At 36.1% G+C, this 15,625-nt stretch overlaps 1 protein-coding gene across 1 annotated transcript in view; it reads right to left on the bottom strand.

Moving 5' to 3' along the window:
* Malrd1 (MAM and LDL receptor class A domain containing 1) overlaps window positions 1–15,625 on the bottom strand; it is a 667,530-nt gene that overhangs the window by 97,207 nt on the left and 554,698 nt on the right. Inside the window, exon 34 of the mRNA XM_021156265.1 lies at window positions 6,986–7,111. Within this exon, the coding sequence (XP_021011924.1) occupies window positions 6,986–7,111 (126 nt within the window). The remainder of the gene's footprint in view (window positions 1–6,985; window positions 7,112–15,625) is intronic.

Here is a 15,625-nt window from a genome sequence, read left to right as displayed (position 1 = left end):
TTGTTAACATTTTTTGTGTTTCCTTTCTAATAAATAGAACTAAAAACAGACTTATTTTAAAGTTGTGTGGAGAATGTCTGAGAACACCTTATCACAGTATTTGTTTTATAAGTGATGCCATCATAAAATTATGCAGGCATGACCAGCATGATAGTCCAGACTCATTGAGCAGGAAAAGTAGTAAGTGAAACACCAAATACATTCTACAGAGAGCAGCATTTTAGATGGACATAGAAAATTGATACGAACAACAAGTATGGTATCTTAGCAAAATCATGCTCTCCACATTTGAGTCAGTATCTTCTTATGCCAACAATCACATGTTTTGTGCTGTAAGCATAGACACTGCTCTGCTTAAATGAATTCAGTATGGAGGACATTCAACCTAGTTGGATTTGCAATGAGTCAGATATACAGGAGCTCAGAGCATATAGATTAATGGAAGCTAGGACTTTAAGAAAGGACTTGGCATGATTCATGCTTAGAAAGTGAACATTGGCTACAGTCTGTCCAGTAAAGAGGAAATGGAGAATAAATCCAATACAGTTACGAGTCTTTGCTAGTTATCAGCAAAGAGACAGTTGCTTCCTAAAGGAATAGGCTAAGAATGGGACAGATGGATAAGAGATGTAAGAATTTATAATCAATTAAGTTTCTGAAGTCAAAACAGTTTCATGATTATTTGGAGGAATAAAGAATAATGTTCCAGTTTTGTTGGGTCACTGGCTAGTCTGTGGCTTTACTCAAATAGTTTAATGATTGATGGGGAACAAAAATTACACAAGGAAAGATGATGCTGTCTTGGCATGGTTATGGGACATGCAAAGGGAAGCACTCTGAATCTCCATGGCATTGACAGCTCTGTGACCTATATGAAATGTGGGTCAGAGGCATGATTGGAAGCTTTCCAATTCATATAGGCCATCATTATTATCATTTTTTTTTATCAAATCACTTTATGGTCACTGATATAGGTGCCAAGGAGACACACCAAAAGGAGTTAACTTAGAATGAGAGAGACAGAGACAGAGACAAACAGAGAGACAGAGACAGAGACAGACAGACAGACACAGACTGACATAGAGATGGAGACAGACAGAGAGATGGAAAGAGACAGAGGGAGAATGAGAGTATAACTTGGGAAAAGAAAAGATTATTTATGAAGGAAAAGAAATGTTCTGCAGGCATTGTTGATTAAAGGAGACTACTGGAGGAAAGGTGGTTTGAGAATGATTATCCAGCCAGTGCCATAACATTCCAATAGCATTAGGAAAGAAAAAGCTGGGGGAGGCAGGGGAGTCTGGAAATAGCATGTGTTTAGTGTCTACTGTCAAGTGTCATTTTGGGTTTCAAAATATTTCAAAAATTTGCTTTCCCAGTAGTGTCTTTCCCATCTTGGCCTCCCTTGGTTTTATTTAAGTAACTAGGGTTTTACAGAGTTGGCAATGAGAGTGAAAAACCATCTTTCCTTGAAGTGATGCTCCTCCTTGAACAGAATAGAATGGAAAATTTCCTTCAAAAACAAGAAACTAGATGCTCTAAGAAAAGAAGCCTATTAATTATGAGATACAAGTAGATGCAGATATTTCATGCTTATTTCTCCTAAGTGTAGATTAGTATTTTTCAAATAATGTTTTTGTTCTATTGCAGATAGTAAAACTAGCCAAACACACAAAAACAAACAAACAAACAAACAAACAAACAAACAGAAACAAAAATCCAAGTGTGACGTTCTAAGTCTTCACAATCTATACAGCAAGCACTGCTGACCTCTCTCTGGAGCCACTAATCCTCACTGTGATCCCTATGAACGAAGCTGCTCACCAACATGATGCTAAGGGAACATCAGTATGTGTTCCCTTGTATCCAGTAGAGTACTTGGGAAAGAACATGGATGCTGACTAGAGTAAAAGTCATTCTGCTGCTGGTGATTGTGGTAGTAGTGTATGTGTATATCTTTGTGTGCATGTGTGTGTGTGTGTGTGTGTGTGTTTGTGTTTGTGTGCTTGTGAATGTGGAGGCTAAAGGATAAGCTCAGGTGTCTTTCCACATTACCATCTTTCATGCCTTTGTTGTTTTTAATTTGCTTGTTGTTTAATGTTTATTTGTTAGCTTGAGGCAGTACCTCTAACTAGCCTGGAGGTCACCAACCAGACATGTACCAGTCTCTCCCTCCCTGGGACTTAGATTAGAAGTGTACCAACAAGGCAGGCTTTAATTTGTCTTTTTATCTATTAAACTATCTCTCTCTCTCTCTCTCTCTCTCTCTCTCTATATATATATATATATATACATATATATATATTCTATCATCTATCTATGATCTATATATATATATATTCTATCTATCTATCTATCTATCTATCTATCTATCTATCTATCTATCTATCTATCTATCTATGTGGTTAATCTCCTCTCCTTGGGCTTTCAAAAAATTCTTTGTAGACTGATCTGTCCCTAGTCTCAATATTTGCATTTTGATAGAGTTGTGGATTATTTCTGTGAAGATTTTTATATATTCATAGCAGATCATTAAATGGAAATACAGTCTATTTTCATTTTAATCTTCTCTTAGAGATTTTGAACACTAAATGAAGTGGAGAAGGGAATGGTTATGGTTTGTTACAAATGAAGAGGTCCATTATTTTAAGAACATAATGAAAGGATCCATGAGAGTATATTACAGTGAACACAAGACCCCTTGTTCTGTAGCATAGTGACCACTCCCACTGGCCTGACCATCTGCCCTGGTTATTATGATCCCGTGACTGCAAGCCAATATAACTCATTGTCATATAACATTTGTGGGGAAATTCACATTTATTCTCATTCTGGTTTATTATTTAAACAAGGACAAGCACACACATAAGCACAACCTTTATGCTTAAATATACAACTAGGTACCTATTCTTTATCTGAGTAAAATAGAGGTTTGAATGTGGCATCTGTTTCGTTAAATATTTGTGGGAGGATAGATAGCCACACAAGCTCTAATTTTCTCTCTGTGTTACCTGGTATCAGGTACTTATGGCCTAGGTGACCTTGGGATTTATATGCATATTTTTCATTTAAAATAATCTATCAATCTATCTATTATCTATAGAGAGATGTATACATATATATATCCAGAATAAAACCATATATATATATATATATATATATATAGAGAGAGAGAGAGAGAGAGAGAGAGAGAGAGACAGAGACAGAGACAGAGAGACAGAGACAGAGAGACAGACAGACAGACAGACAGANAGAGAGAGAGAGAGAGAGAGAGAGAGAGAGACAGAGACAGAGACAGAGAGACAGAGACAGAGAGACAGACAGACAGACAGACAGACAGACAAACAGACAGACAGACAGAGACAGACAGAGACAGAGAGATAGGTGGATTTATGGCAGCTGGGAAGATGAAATTATAGTTAATTTTTTGTATATTAAAGAGTTGTACATATTAGACATTAAATATTTGTTCTCACTCATCTCTGAATTGGAAGAATTCTTTGAATGGCCAAGAAACTAAACTGCATTTCATCCACTGTATCTCCAGCTTCTCCTCATCCTAGCTCCTATTATTATAGGCACCATCACCAGTGTCTGAAGGCCTGCTGTGAGCCAAGTACAACCTAAATAGTTTGGCATATGTTGCTTTTTCAGCCCTTAGAACATTGTGTAGAGATGGAGGTTCAGTGGGATTAACCAAACGTATTTGGGTTGTAAGTGAAGGACAACAAACTAACTAAAGTTTAGTCATTTAACATACAGAGCTGCATTTCTCAAAGTGTCAAACGTTTAATATTTACTTCAGTTCCAAAATGTGGGGTCGATGCACTATGAATGTGTGAGACGTGGACAATAATCTGTGTATGGTTTAAAGTGATGTATGAAACTTATACAGCAAGCTATGTCAAGTCTCCAGTGTATACTCTTTCATATACATGCAAAGCGTATGCATGTATGAATGTATATGTGAGATGGTTTATGTATGATTTTGAAGAAGCGATATGATAGCCTTGTATTTTTCAGGATACAGTATCCATATTGATTTTAAGATGGGATATTTTTCTGGGACCTACACCTCACCATAATCTGTTTAATTGTCTCATTAGCTAGCCCCAGAAAAATAGGTGTCTCTCTCCAGCAATAGGATGATAAGCATGGACCACTGAACCTGGATTTTTTTACACTGGTGCTCTGTACCTGAACTCAGATTTTCGTTTTGTTTTCTATATTTTGAGGTCCTACCACAAGGACCATAAGAAGAATTGCTATGTCTCTGAGACATGAAGTGGTTCCAAGATACTGGCTGGGAATTGTTAGGGCTTTGTTTTGTTTGTTTGGTTGGTTGGTTGGTTGTTTTTTGTTTGTTTGTTTGATTTTTGGTTTTTTGAGACAGGGTTTCTATGTGTAGCCCTGGCTGTCCTGGAACTCACTCTGTAGACCAGGCTGGCCTTGAACTCAGAAATCAGCATGTCTCTGCCTCCCAAGTGCTGGGATTACAGGTGTGCACCACCACCACCTGGCTAGGGCTTTGGCTTTGTTTAACCATCTGAAACTTTATGAAGCTATGTCATAATCACACATTACATATATATTAGACCTTCAATGTCTCATCCTACAATTTTATATTTTGATGTTATTTTCTAATTCTATTTGCAATAGAATATCGTCATAATTATAGTCTTGTTTTAGCACACACTTATGAACTGCTACCACTGCACATAATTAGAAGAATCGCTTCCGTTTAATTTCAGTTTGAGGAATTCTTGATGGTTTCTTTTTCTGTTACATAAGCAATCACAACTTGAAAATACTGTAGCCTTCTAATGTAATTTGGGGGACTGAAAAAATTCATTGAAATTTTCACACTGTGTCTGAATTTGATGTTCTTAATGACCAACTTAAAACCGGAAGTGGGTAAGGTCAGATGCCCACCATCTGCTGTGAGGCCACTATGGGGTATGATGGCCACTGGAATGCTAGATCTTCTCAGAATCTATGCTAGGCTGACCATCAAAGAAGCTGATGTTTGGAAAATAGAAATGTATGATGTACATTGCCAGATCTGTATCAAGGATATGTCTTGAAGGCATTCTTATAAGCACAGGTATTAACTTTATTATATTTGATAGAAATCCCAAAGTATATAAAATATAGAAAAATCATAGTATGGATTTTATCTATTACAATGGCTTCACTAGCTCTTTACGTCAATCCATCCCAATAGCTATGTCAGTGTGACCTGTACTTTGTAAGGGGATTGTGAGTGATGGGTACTTGACTGAAATAGACAGAGTGTTTATCACTCAGTATATGCATGACAAATCTTCTGTTTCTCTGACCTTATTTTTAATGGTACATCATGTCAGAGCAAGCAATAAATCATAGCATAGTTTGATTGGTGCTCATAAATTGATGTCCTCAAGAAAACCTTACCTTTACATAGACATAAGCAAAGTGTCAAGTTTCAAAGAACAGAAGTGTATTACTACTACTTTGTTAGTTCCTTTTTCCATTTATTTGTTGCCAAGTTTCACTGTATAGCTCAGACTGGACTCTAACTCTAAATCTTCCTACCCAAGTCCCTAAGGGATGAGACCTGATTCACCATGCATCTCTGTCTCCAGCGTCTTCCTTACTCTCTTTCAACAAAGTAACAGGTCTTCCTTTAGGGTCACTTAACTGAGGTCTAAGATGCTTAGTAATGAAATAATGAGAAACAATAATGTTGTTGTAGATTATCTTTGTATATATTGTGGAATTATATCTATTTACTTATTCATATCCTAATATACTCATAAAAATAAGAACTTAATAAATGACCCATCTGTGAGCTAAAACTATATCATGCTTGAATCACATAATTCATAATTCCGTGTAAATCTTTAAATATATAAAATATATTCTTACCTACACTTGACATAAAATATTTCCAAGTTAATGTGAAATATGATCACATATATCTCCTATTGTTGATTTATGTTATCTTTTAGTTCTGACAGAATTATATTGCCTCCAAATCTCTACTATTTTATGAACTCCCTGCATGAAATAAAAATTCAATTACTCAGGAGAGAAGACAGCATTGGACTATGCCATAGAACTTTGTATAATATATCATAGCATTTTTAGAGCAGTTTTTATACATAGAACAACTAATGTATGTTATCAGATCTTATGCTTTATGAATGCTCCAAGGTGAGAAAAATAAAGAATATTTCAAAGGCAACTTAAGACTTAATATGTTTATGGAAGATTGTAACATTAAATTATATAATACTCTCATCAAAAAGTAGGACAAAGGATGAAACTTCATAAAGACACTAACATTATACTGTAGGCTTTCCTTATTACAGAACACAGTGAATGTTTATAGATTATTAAATACTAAGGATGACAAATTATATCAAATTAAAATTGTATGTTGCTTTTCTTTGTGTTATGAATGCTGTCGTATATGAATGGTGTTTGTATTGTGTGTTCATGGGTGTGTGTGCATTGGAGGGGGGCTGCATACATATGTGTATAGAGGTCGAATATAAATGTTGGTTGTTTTCCTCTGTCTCTCTCCAACCTAATTTGTTTCAGATAGGATCTCATGGAAACTACGAGCTCACTGATTAAAATCCCAATGAACACCGTGTTCCTGTTGTCTCAATGTTAGGGTTACATTTGTCCCCTATGCTTAGTTTTTTACCTGGATGCTTGGGATCTGCACCCAGGTCCTCATGCTTGCATGGATAGTAGTTAATTAACTGCACCATCTGCCTGCTTTCTAGCTTTCATTATTTAGTGAACACTATAGAATAATAAAGAGTTCATTACTCATTTATAAACTTTTAAATAATCTAGGATATCTTCCTGTCACCAAACCCACACTATAAATCCATACCTATAATAATTTAGAAAATCTGATTTTAATATTTTAGCACATCGGATTTAGTTAATAGTTTGAATTGCAAAGAAATGTTGAAGGGAAAAGGAGTACCTGAGCAGCTGGATTCATCTACTTGAATGTCCTTGCAGTGGGCAGTACCATCACAGCGCTGGTGAGCTGGGATACAGCGGCCGGATGAGTTACATGCCAAAGCTCCACTGGGGCAGCTCTGATTGACTGAAAAAAAAATGATGATGAAAATGAGCAATGGTATCAATTAAATTTGTTTTTGAATGAGTTTCTCATAATGAAGTGATAGTCATCATACTCTTTATAAAAATATATTTTTGAAAAGAATCCTTTGGAATTTTATTTTATTACAAGTTCAGCAATTAAGAGCATTAGGTCCTTTTCCAAAGGACCTAGATTTGATTACAAGAGTGTTCCTCACAGTTCCTATTTTTAACTCCAATTCTAGGGAATTTGATGTGCTTTTCTGGGTGCACGAAGCACACAGGTGGTACTCAGATATACTTCTGGCAAAGTGTAGAAATATGTTTATGAGTACACCCATACACGTAAAATAAGTATTTTTTCTTGAAATTTTCATACTTGTATAGAGTGAAATATAATTGTATTCTCTTAAATGTCCTGTCCAATTGTCCCCATATTCTGCTTGACACATGTCCTTCCCAACATCCTGTCATTTCAAAAACTAGCTAGTGCTGCCCATATGGGAGGTGGATTTTCACTAGAGTTGTGAATCTTTGCAGTGCCCACATCCTCTAAGTGATTCTTCCTCTTCCAGCTACTTTCAACTAACAATAGCGTCTCAGTTATGGGAGGGGCCAAGAGATTATCTACCCTATGGATGCCACAGTTTTGATTGACTTGATCTTGTGCTGATAATGTGCAGGTAACTACATCTCTTGTGAGGCCAGGAGAGTAGCACCCATGTAATGAGAAAACAGTTCTTTAAACACAATTTAAATTAATATGTAATCTTCTGGTTTATGTGTGCCTACAACTGATGGTGAGAACTTAAACTCTAATGGAACTCTATTTCTACATAGAGCCTCAAAGAAATGAATTAAGAGTTAAGTGAAGACATAAGGCTAAGACCCTGAACAAGCATTATTAATATCCTTTTGAGAAGGAATGAGGGAGGGAGAGGAGAAAGGGAGAGAGAAAGTATGGGAAGGGGTCAGGATGAGAGATAACAACCTGTCCTTTGGACTTTTCAAGAAGATGACACTTACTGTGAGTGGTTACTATGTATCTGTTAGAGCATAACTGTTTACTGAAACTTAGTACTTAGCATTCATGTGCCTCTACTGCATTGGTTTCATTCTGATGGAAGCAGATAACTTCCTTGTTGGGGTTTCTAAGGCAAGTTTGGCCTGACTTTAGAGCACATGGATTGGTTAGAGGTGCTTTTCTCATAAAACCCTAGATTATCATGGAAAGAATTTTTGTTGAAACTCATTAAGATATTCTGAAGTATAAAAGCAGAGATTCATGCCTGTCATAAAACATTTTCTGTGAGTAAGAAAGCAGGACTCTAAAAGACAATCATCTTGAGAAACAAGCAAAATGGCACAAAGAGATCAGTGATAGACACTTCCTCCAAAAATCCTGGCAATGAGGTGGGATGTAAAATTAATGGACTGGAGTATTCATTTTGAGTGCTTTGCCGAAGTTGAAATACTGTAAGAATGAAGACTCTAAGGTGTTTGCAATTTTATGTGGGAATATCAATTGATAACTGAAGGTCTTTTTCTATAGCAAAATCAAGCTTCCTTAGCTATCAGACTCTTCACATGAATTAATGGTGAGACCAATATTTTAAAATAATCCATATAGATTACTACAATGCCAATGGAAATGTAACCTTTTTCACTAACTGAAGTGGTATGTATTTATGAAGAATCATGTTTTCCCTTAAAAACTAATGGAAAAACCATAGTTCATCTGTGTGGGACAGGGTCATACTGTGTATCCTAGGTTAACCTGTAACTTCTGGTCTTTCAGGCTCAGCTTCTTGAGTTCTGGGATTGCAGGAGTGTGCCATGGTGTCTAGCTTGACATTACAGAAATCTATATTTCTAGAAGCTTTCCTGATATCAGCATTTGTTCCATCAATCAATATATACTAACCTCCCTCCAAAATTGATGGCCTACTGATTCATGATGCTGTGATGAGACAGTGATACAGAGCTGTGTCTCAGATAAATGGCACACATAAAACACTATGAAAGTTACTGTCAGTGAGGCTGGCCAAGGAATATGAGTTTACAGGAGAGTTACCTAAAATTGGATTTAAAGGATGCATTACATAAGGAATGTGAGAGAAGTTGGTGAGGGAGGAAGAGGATGGAGGGTATGTGTTGGTGAGCTGATGAGTAGAAAGAATGGCTAGAGCATGGCAGGGTAATTAGGAATGGCATTGACTGGCATGATAGTTTTAGAATAGTGAGCAAAGTGGAAATGTCCTCAGTACTAATCCTAATCAATGCTTTGTATACCAAGTTATGGACTTGCCAAATATCCAACATGGCCATTGAGTGTTGTGTATGTGTGTCATGCTATAGCCCATAAATAAGTATAGACTACAGGCATAATATTTTTGTGGACTATGTAAATATTATCCTTCTGTTTTTTAAATGCTGATTTCTCTGCCCTCATATCTTGTAGCAATCCGGATATGGCATTTTAATGCTTATTCCAAATATCTCCTGTTTTGGGTTTGTGTAAAATGCTTATCATGTTTTCTCTGCCTTGTCAATTTAAGCTGGTGAGCCAAATGACTAGGGAGAAGAGAGAATAATGTGAGACATCTACAATCAGGGCATGGGGAGAAAGAAAAGAGTAAGAAGAATTCACCTATGTGGGTGGCAAGAAGAAACATCATAAGAAAACACATCTAAGCCCAGAGAGCCAGATCAATAATAAAATGCAAGTACTTTGGATATTTTTGGCTGGGAGGTAGCCAGATTAGAGGTTAAAATAGATCAATGAGTGCCCAGGTATTGTGCAATAAAGTTTGATTGAATAAGTCTAATAGTCATTCATTTGGGCGACAGGAAAACTGTACACCTTTAAAATTACCATTATAATGGATATTATGTAATAACTAAAAAACAAAGAAAGAAACAAACAAACACACCCCACGCCAAAATGCCACAGTGATGTGGCATTTGGATAAGGAAAGGCGACCATTACTGCAAAACACATGTTTTCTTCCCACTGTGCTGAATTTCTGATGATTCTACCCATTGGTCAAACTCAGCTATACCTTTGGATGCAACTACAAAATATTTGTTATATACGTATGTATGACCCACCCATGTTAGACAGAAATTTAAGAGGTAGACTGGGACATAGGGAGTTGACATATTTCTCACTAGTAACTGACGTGTCTCATGAAAGTTACTGAAACTTTTGGAGATGTAAAATGAATCTCTTTCCTAAGATCACCCCTTATCACTATATTTTATTATTGCCTATTTGTTAGGTCAGCTGTAATATCAATATTTTTTCTTGTCAGTGATAGTCTGCAGATTAGCTGTCTGAATCAGCTAACTCTTCTTATAATAGTCACAATTAGTTTATTCTAACTTAAAATACGGGCAACTAAATCCATGTTATAGAGGTCTTGAAATATTGTATAAAATTAATATGGTCAACTATATAATGCACACACAATAAAATATTATTCTTTCACCATTAACTTATTTTAAAGTTTCACTAAACATTGAGACATGTTGAGACATTTCAATAAAAGTAATGGAGAGATTTAATTCCAGGACAGAACACATGTCTGTACTGCTCTGTGCTAGATTTGCATATACACTATGACATTTGTAGTTTTCATTCCAGTAGCTCATGTCTAACTTGGCTATTAAAAATGCTGAGCACTTAGACGACATAACAGGAAAGTTGTAGCTATGAGCTCATAGCAAATGGATAACTAGCACAAGACCTATGCAAGCTAAAGCTAGACAAATTCCCAGCATAGAGACAGGGAATAAGCATTAAATACTACCAGTATTGACACATGATAGATTCTAAGGGAGGGAGAATCTGTTTTTTTTGGTGATGTATCACCTAGTGGGTCATCCACACTCCAGGGCAAACCCCACCCCAAGACTAATTGAAAAATTTTTAATAATGAACTTTATTGAGTGGAGACAGAAAACTCAAAGTTGTGTGGGTAAAGAGGAGAGGATAGTTATGGGAGGATTTGAGGAAAGACAATAAACATGTTCAAAATACACTAAAAGAATTTCTCAGAGAGTTAATAAGATGCTGTTTAAGAGAGAGATACTAAGTTATTGTACTTGCCTCTCTCCATCTTCTCCTTTCCTCCTACCAGCACACTTGTCTGTACTCAAGGAGCCCCTCAAATTAAGCATCCATTCATCCACTGACCCATGTCCTTAGTCCCCTTGCTGTGTTTATACAACAATTATAACTTATTAAGAAATTTTTTTTCTTTCAGAAAAGTCATTCTGATGAACCATTCATATATTACTTATTTTCTAAAACAATATCTCCAAGTGAATGAGTTTGTATCTACAAAATAATTTACGTTAGTTAGGATTACTTTCGTAAGTATATCAGCCTCTAAGAATGATAGATTGCAATAAGTATACCCACATACATTAAAGCATGATGCATGAAAAAGAATTTGGCAAAAGATAAATACTGTTCATGAGACATTTACAAATAAAAATTTTCTGTAATCTTTGTAGTATTACTTGGGCTGATTTTGGAGAGTTTCTTCACTGCATAAGCATATATTGTTATAGAAAATCAATGTCATATCATTTTCTATATTAATACATGTTCAATGCCTTATAAATGCCAATTAATACTAGCTACATTCACTATTTGTTGCCTACCTCTAAAGGATATTTGTGAAAATTCATTAACTATAATGTTACAGCATATAAAATCCATAGAAACTAAAAAATGTTCTTAAAATGGTGTGTGCATATATTTGTACATACAGATAAATATACAAATACATTTGTATACAATCATCTCTGCCTCTTAAAGGAAGTAGAAAATCTCTGTTTTCTATTTTATTTGGTTTGTAGTATAATTTATTTACTATTGTATACTCTATAATGATTTAAGCCTTTGGAAAAATCACCCCATCTTTCCCTTAGATATTTAGCTATCCCTTTCCACATAGGGTTCAAGTCATTCTTATTATTAGCTCATTTGAACTATCCTTTCACATAAAGTAAATGACTTTTGATCTATATGTTTTATGCCCACTCAGCTAAATTATTATTTTAGAAATACAAATATTTAAGACATTATATTTGTGTGTGTGTGTGTGTGTGTGTGTTTTGAGACAGTTTATCTATATAGATCAGTCTGGTTAAGAATTCACCATCTTCTTGTCTCTTCCTCTTAAGATGATTTTCTATATTTGAGGCTGTATTATGTTCTAAAAAGCACTCTATGTCCAGTGCTGGCTTTGATGTATATTACTGATACTAATGCTTTGTTGACTAAGTTTTGTCATATATTCCTTTTTTATTTGCTTGAGCTATAGTGTTATTATTTTTTTCCAATTTTTCAGTCCAGTCCTCTCATTTATAATAAGTTTTTACTCTCTGCTCCTAACTTTAAGTACTAAGTAGGGTATCCTACATTTACTGAAAATTCAATAATAGATATTGTTGTGAACTGATATTTCAGCACCTTAGAAAGAATTTCTCAATACAAAGTATTGCTTCAATTTTTCAGAGCCAGCATGTTCGGGCAATGGAGATGCATATACTGAAAAACACCATTTTTCATGTCCAACTTCACATTAAAATTTGATTAAAGAACTCTCAAAACTAAATTGGGTGAAACAGCTCAAATAATTCTTCTCCATTGATTGTATTTCCAGTATGGGATATAGTGTAGCATAATTGACAAAATCTGTATAAGATCCATGTGTCTGGTTTTGGTGGTTGTTTATGGGATGGATCCCAAGGTGGGTCAGTCTCTGGATGGACATTCCTTCAGTCTCTGCTTCACACTGTATTTCTGATTACACACACACACACACACACACACAATTTGCTTTTAATAGACTGTGTGTTGCCTTTGTTCTTGTGCAAGGAATGTCCCTCTATATTCTGTTTTATAAAGAAGAGTTTGACTAAGGTGTTACAAAAGACACTGTATATGGTTGTATTAATTAAATCATATAAATGAAACTTTTTTATATAAATAAGTTACATTTTTACAAAGCTCTAATTGACCAATTCTGACTTTGACACATTGTTTTAGGAACTTTAAAACTCTGTGGAGCAGGGCAAGTAAGGCAATGTCAATTACTATCCCTCCTAATTGATGCTTTAGAATATGATGCAAGCTTTCTAGCAAAATGGTGCAGTAGGTCATGGTTTAAAAATATTTCTACATATAACCCAGACAGAAATACAACCAAAAAGGACTCAGAGAAAAGATCAACATGAACTCCAGCATGGAACTGCATTAATTTAGGGCCAGAAAATAGACTGGACCAAAGAACCCAAGGCTGCAAACTTCTTTGTCCTAGAAGCAAGCAAAATAAATTGTGTTTTACATGGACAGCAGTCTGAAACCAAGGCTTCCTTTTCAGCTGCTCCTCATAAAGCCATTTTAAACCAAAGCTCACTGGTTTTTAGGAAGTAAGAGTCATAAGGAATGTAGAGAAGGGAAGTAAGAAGAACAGGATTAGTTTTAGTGCAAAGGACTATTTTCTAAAGTACATAATATACAGAAGTAAAGCCATGCAGAGTCAAATATCATGGAGTAGATTCCTTTACATAACTATTGAATTTATTTGTAGTTTGGCCTACTCTCCATGGCTTTCTCCAGTAACACCACAGACTCTATTTAATCTAATAGTTCTTCTTATGTTTTCTCCTTTGTCTCTGACCATGAAAGGGTTAAAATATACCTCTCATGCATATTTACTGTTTTAGGAAAGCCATTTAGAAAACAGCAGTTGGACAATCTCTTTGACCACTTAACATCATTAGGTAAAAGTCACATGTGAAAGTCACTCTCCATAATAGAAGAAAAGGGCAACACCACCATTTTAGGGCAGGAAGTTGAGAGAACAGTAATGCTGTAGAGACACTGTTAGAATATCTCTGGTGTTGTAGTAATTATTTAATCCCTCCTGGTGTTTCTACCCCACCTTAAACTATTTATGTTCCAGAATGAAAGACACACTCACAGCCTTTATTTTTACAATAAGCCCTAAACAACATAAGATCTGGGCTACCCTACTCTGCATGCTGTTAGGATCTACTTTACTATGGACAACTATGAGTCTTTTTTTTTTTTAATGTGTAGCTTTTAATTTTTTATTAAATATTTTCTTTATTTACGTTTCAACTTTTATCCCCTTTCCTAGTTTCTCCTCTAAAAATTCCTTATTCCCTCCTCACTCTCCCCCTGCTCACCAACCCACCTACTCCTGCTTCCTGGCCCTGGTAGTCCCATTTACTGGGGCATAGAACCTTCAAAGGACCAAGAGCCTCTCCTCCCATTGATGACCAACTGGGTCATCCTCTGCTATATATGCAGCTACAGCCTTGAGTCCCACCATGTGTTTTCTTTGGGTAGTTATTTAGTCCCAGGGAGCTCTGGAGATACTGGTTAGTTCATATTGTTGTTCCTCCTATGGCACTGCAAACTCCTTCAGCTCCTTGAATACTTTCTCTAGCTCCTTCATTGGGGATCCTGTGCTCTGTCCATTGAATGGCTGTGAGCATCCACTTCTGTATTTGTCAGGTACTGACAGAGCCTCTCAGGTGACAGCTATATCAGGCTTCTGTCTGCAAGCTCTTGTTGGCATCCACAATAGTGTCTGGTTTTGGTGGTTGTTTATGGAATGGATCCCAAGGTGGGTCAGTGTCTGGGTGGACATTCCTTCAGTCTCTGCTTCACACTTTGCCTCTGTAACTCCTTCCATGGGTATTTTGTTCCCCCTTTTAAGAAGGATCGAATATCCACACTTTGGTCTTCCTTGTTCTTGAGTTTCATGTGTTTTGTGAATTGTATCTTGGGTGTTGGATGCTCCAACATGTAATAAGGACACATGCTTCACTATGTTCTCAGCAGCCTTATTTATAATAGCCAGAAGCTGGAAAGAATCCAGATGTCCCTCAACAGATGAATGGATACAGAAAATGTGGTATATTTACACAATGGAGTACTACACAGCTATTAAAAACAACGAATTTATGAAATTCTTAGACAAATGGATGGATATGGAGGATATCATCCTGAGTGAAGTAACTCAATCACACTCACTGATAAGTAGATATTAGCCTAGAAGCTTAGAATACCCAACTACGAGTTTTAACTATGTTTAATCTGGGCTGACTTTAGCTCCAATTGGGCAGCCCTTGGGGCCATGCTCTTTTGACTCCTAACCCATGGCTGCTTCTCCCTCCTCCTCCTATATGTTCTCTACCTGGTCTTCTCTCCCCAACACCATGAAACCTCAACTTCATCTATGTCTCTTCTGCCTAGTTATTGGCTGTTTGAATCTTTATTTACCAATCAGAATTAACTTGAGGGCAGGGTCCAAGGGTCTATGTGCAGACTCCAAGTCTTGCAGACCTGCATTTAGTATTACAATATACAATATACAGAGGAATGGATACAGAAATTATGGTACATTTACACAATGGAGTACTACTCAGCTATTAAAAAGAATGAATTTATGAAATTCCTAGCCAAATG

The sequence above is a fragment of the Mus caroli genome, chromosome 2, assembly GCF_900094665.2.
Source record: "Mus caroli chromosome 2, CAROLI_EIJ_v1.1, whole genome shotgun sequence".
Lineage (NCBI taxonomy): Eukaryota > Metazoa > Chordata > Mammalia > Rodentia > Muridae > Mus > Mus caroli.
This window is presented reverse-complemented; position numbering and strand designations above follow the sequence as displayed.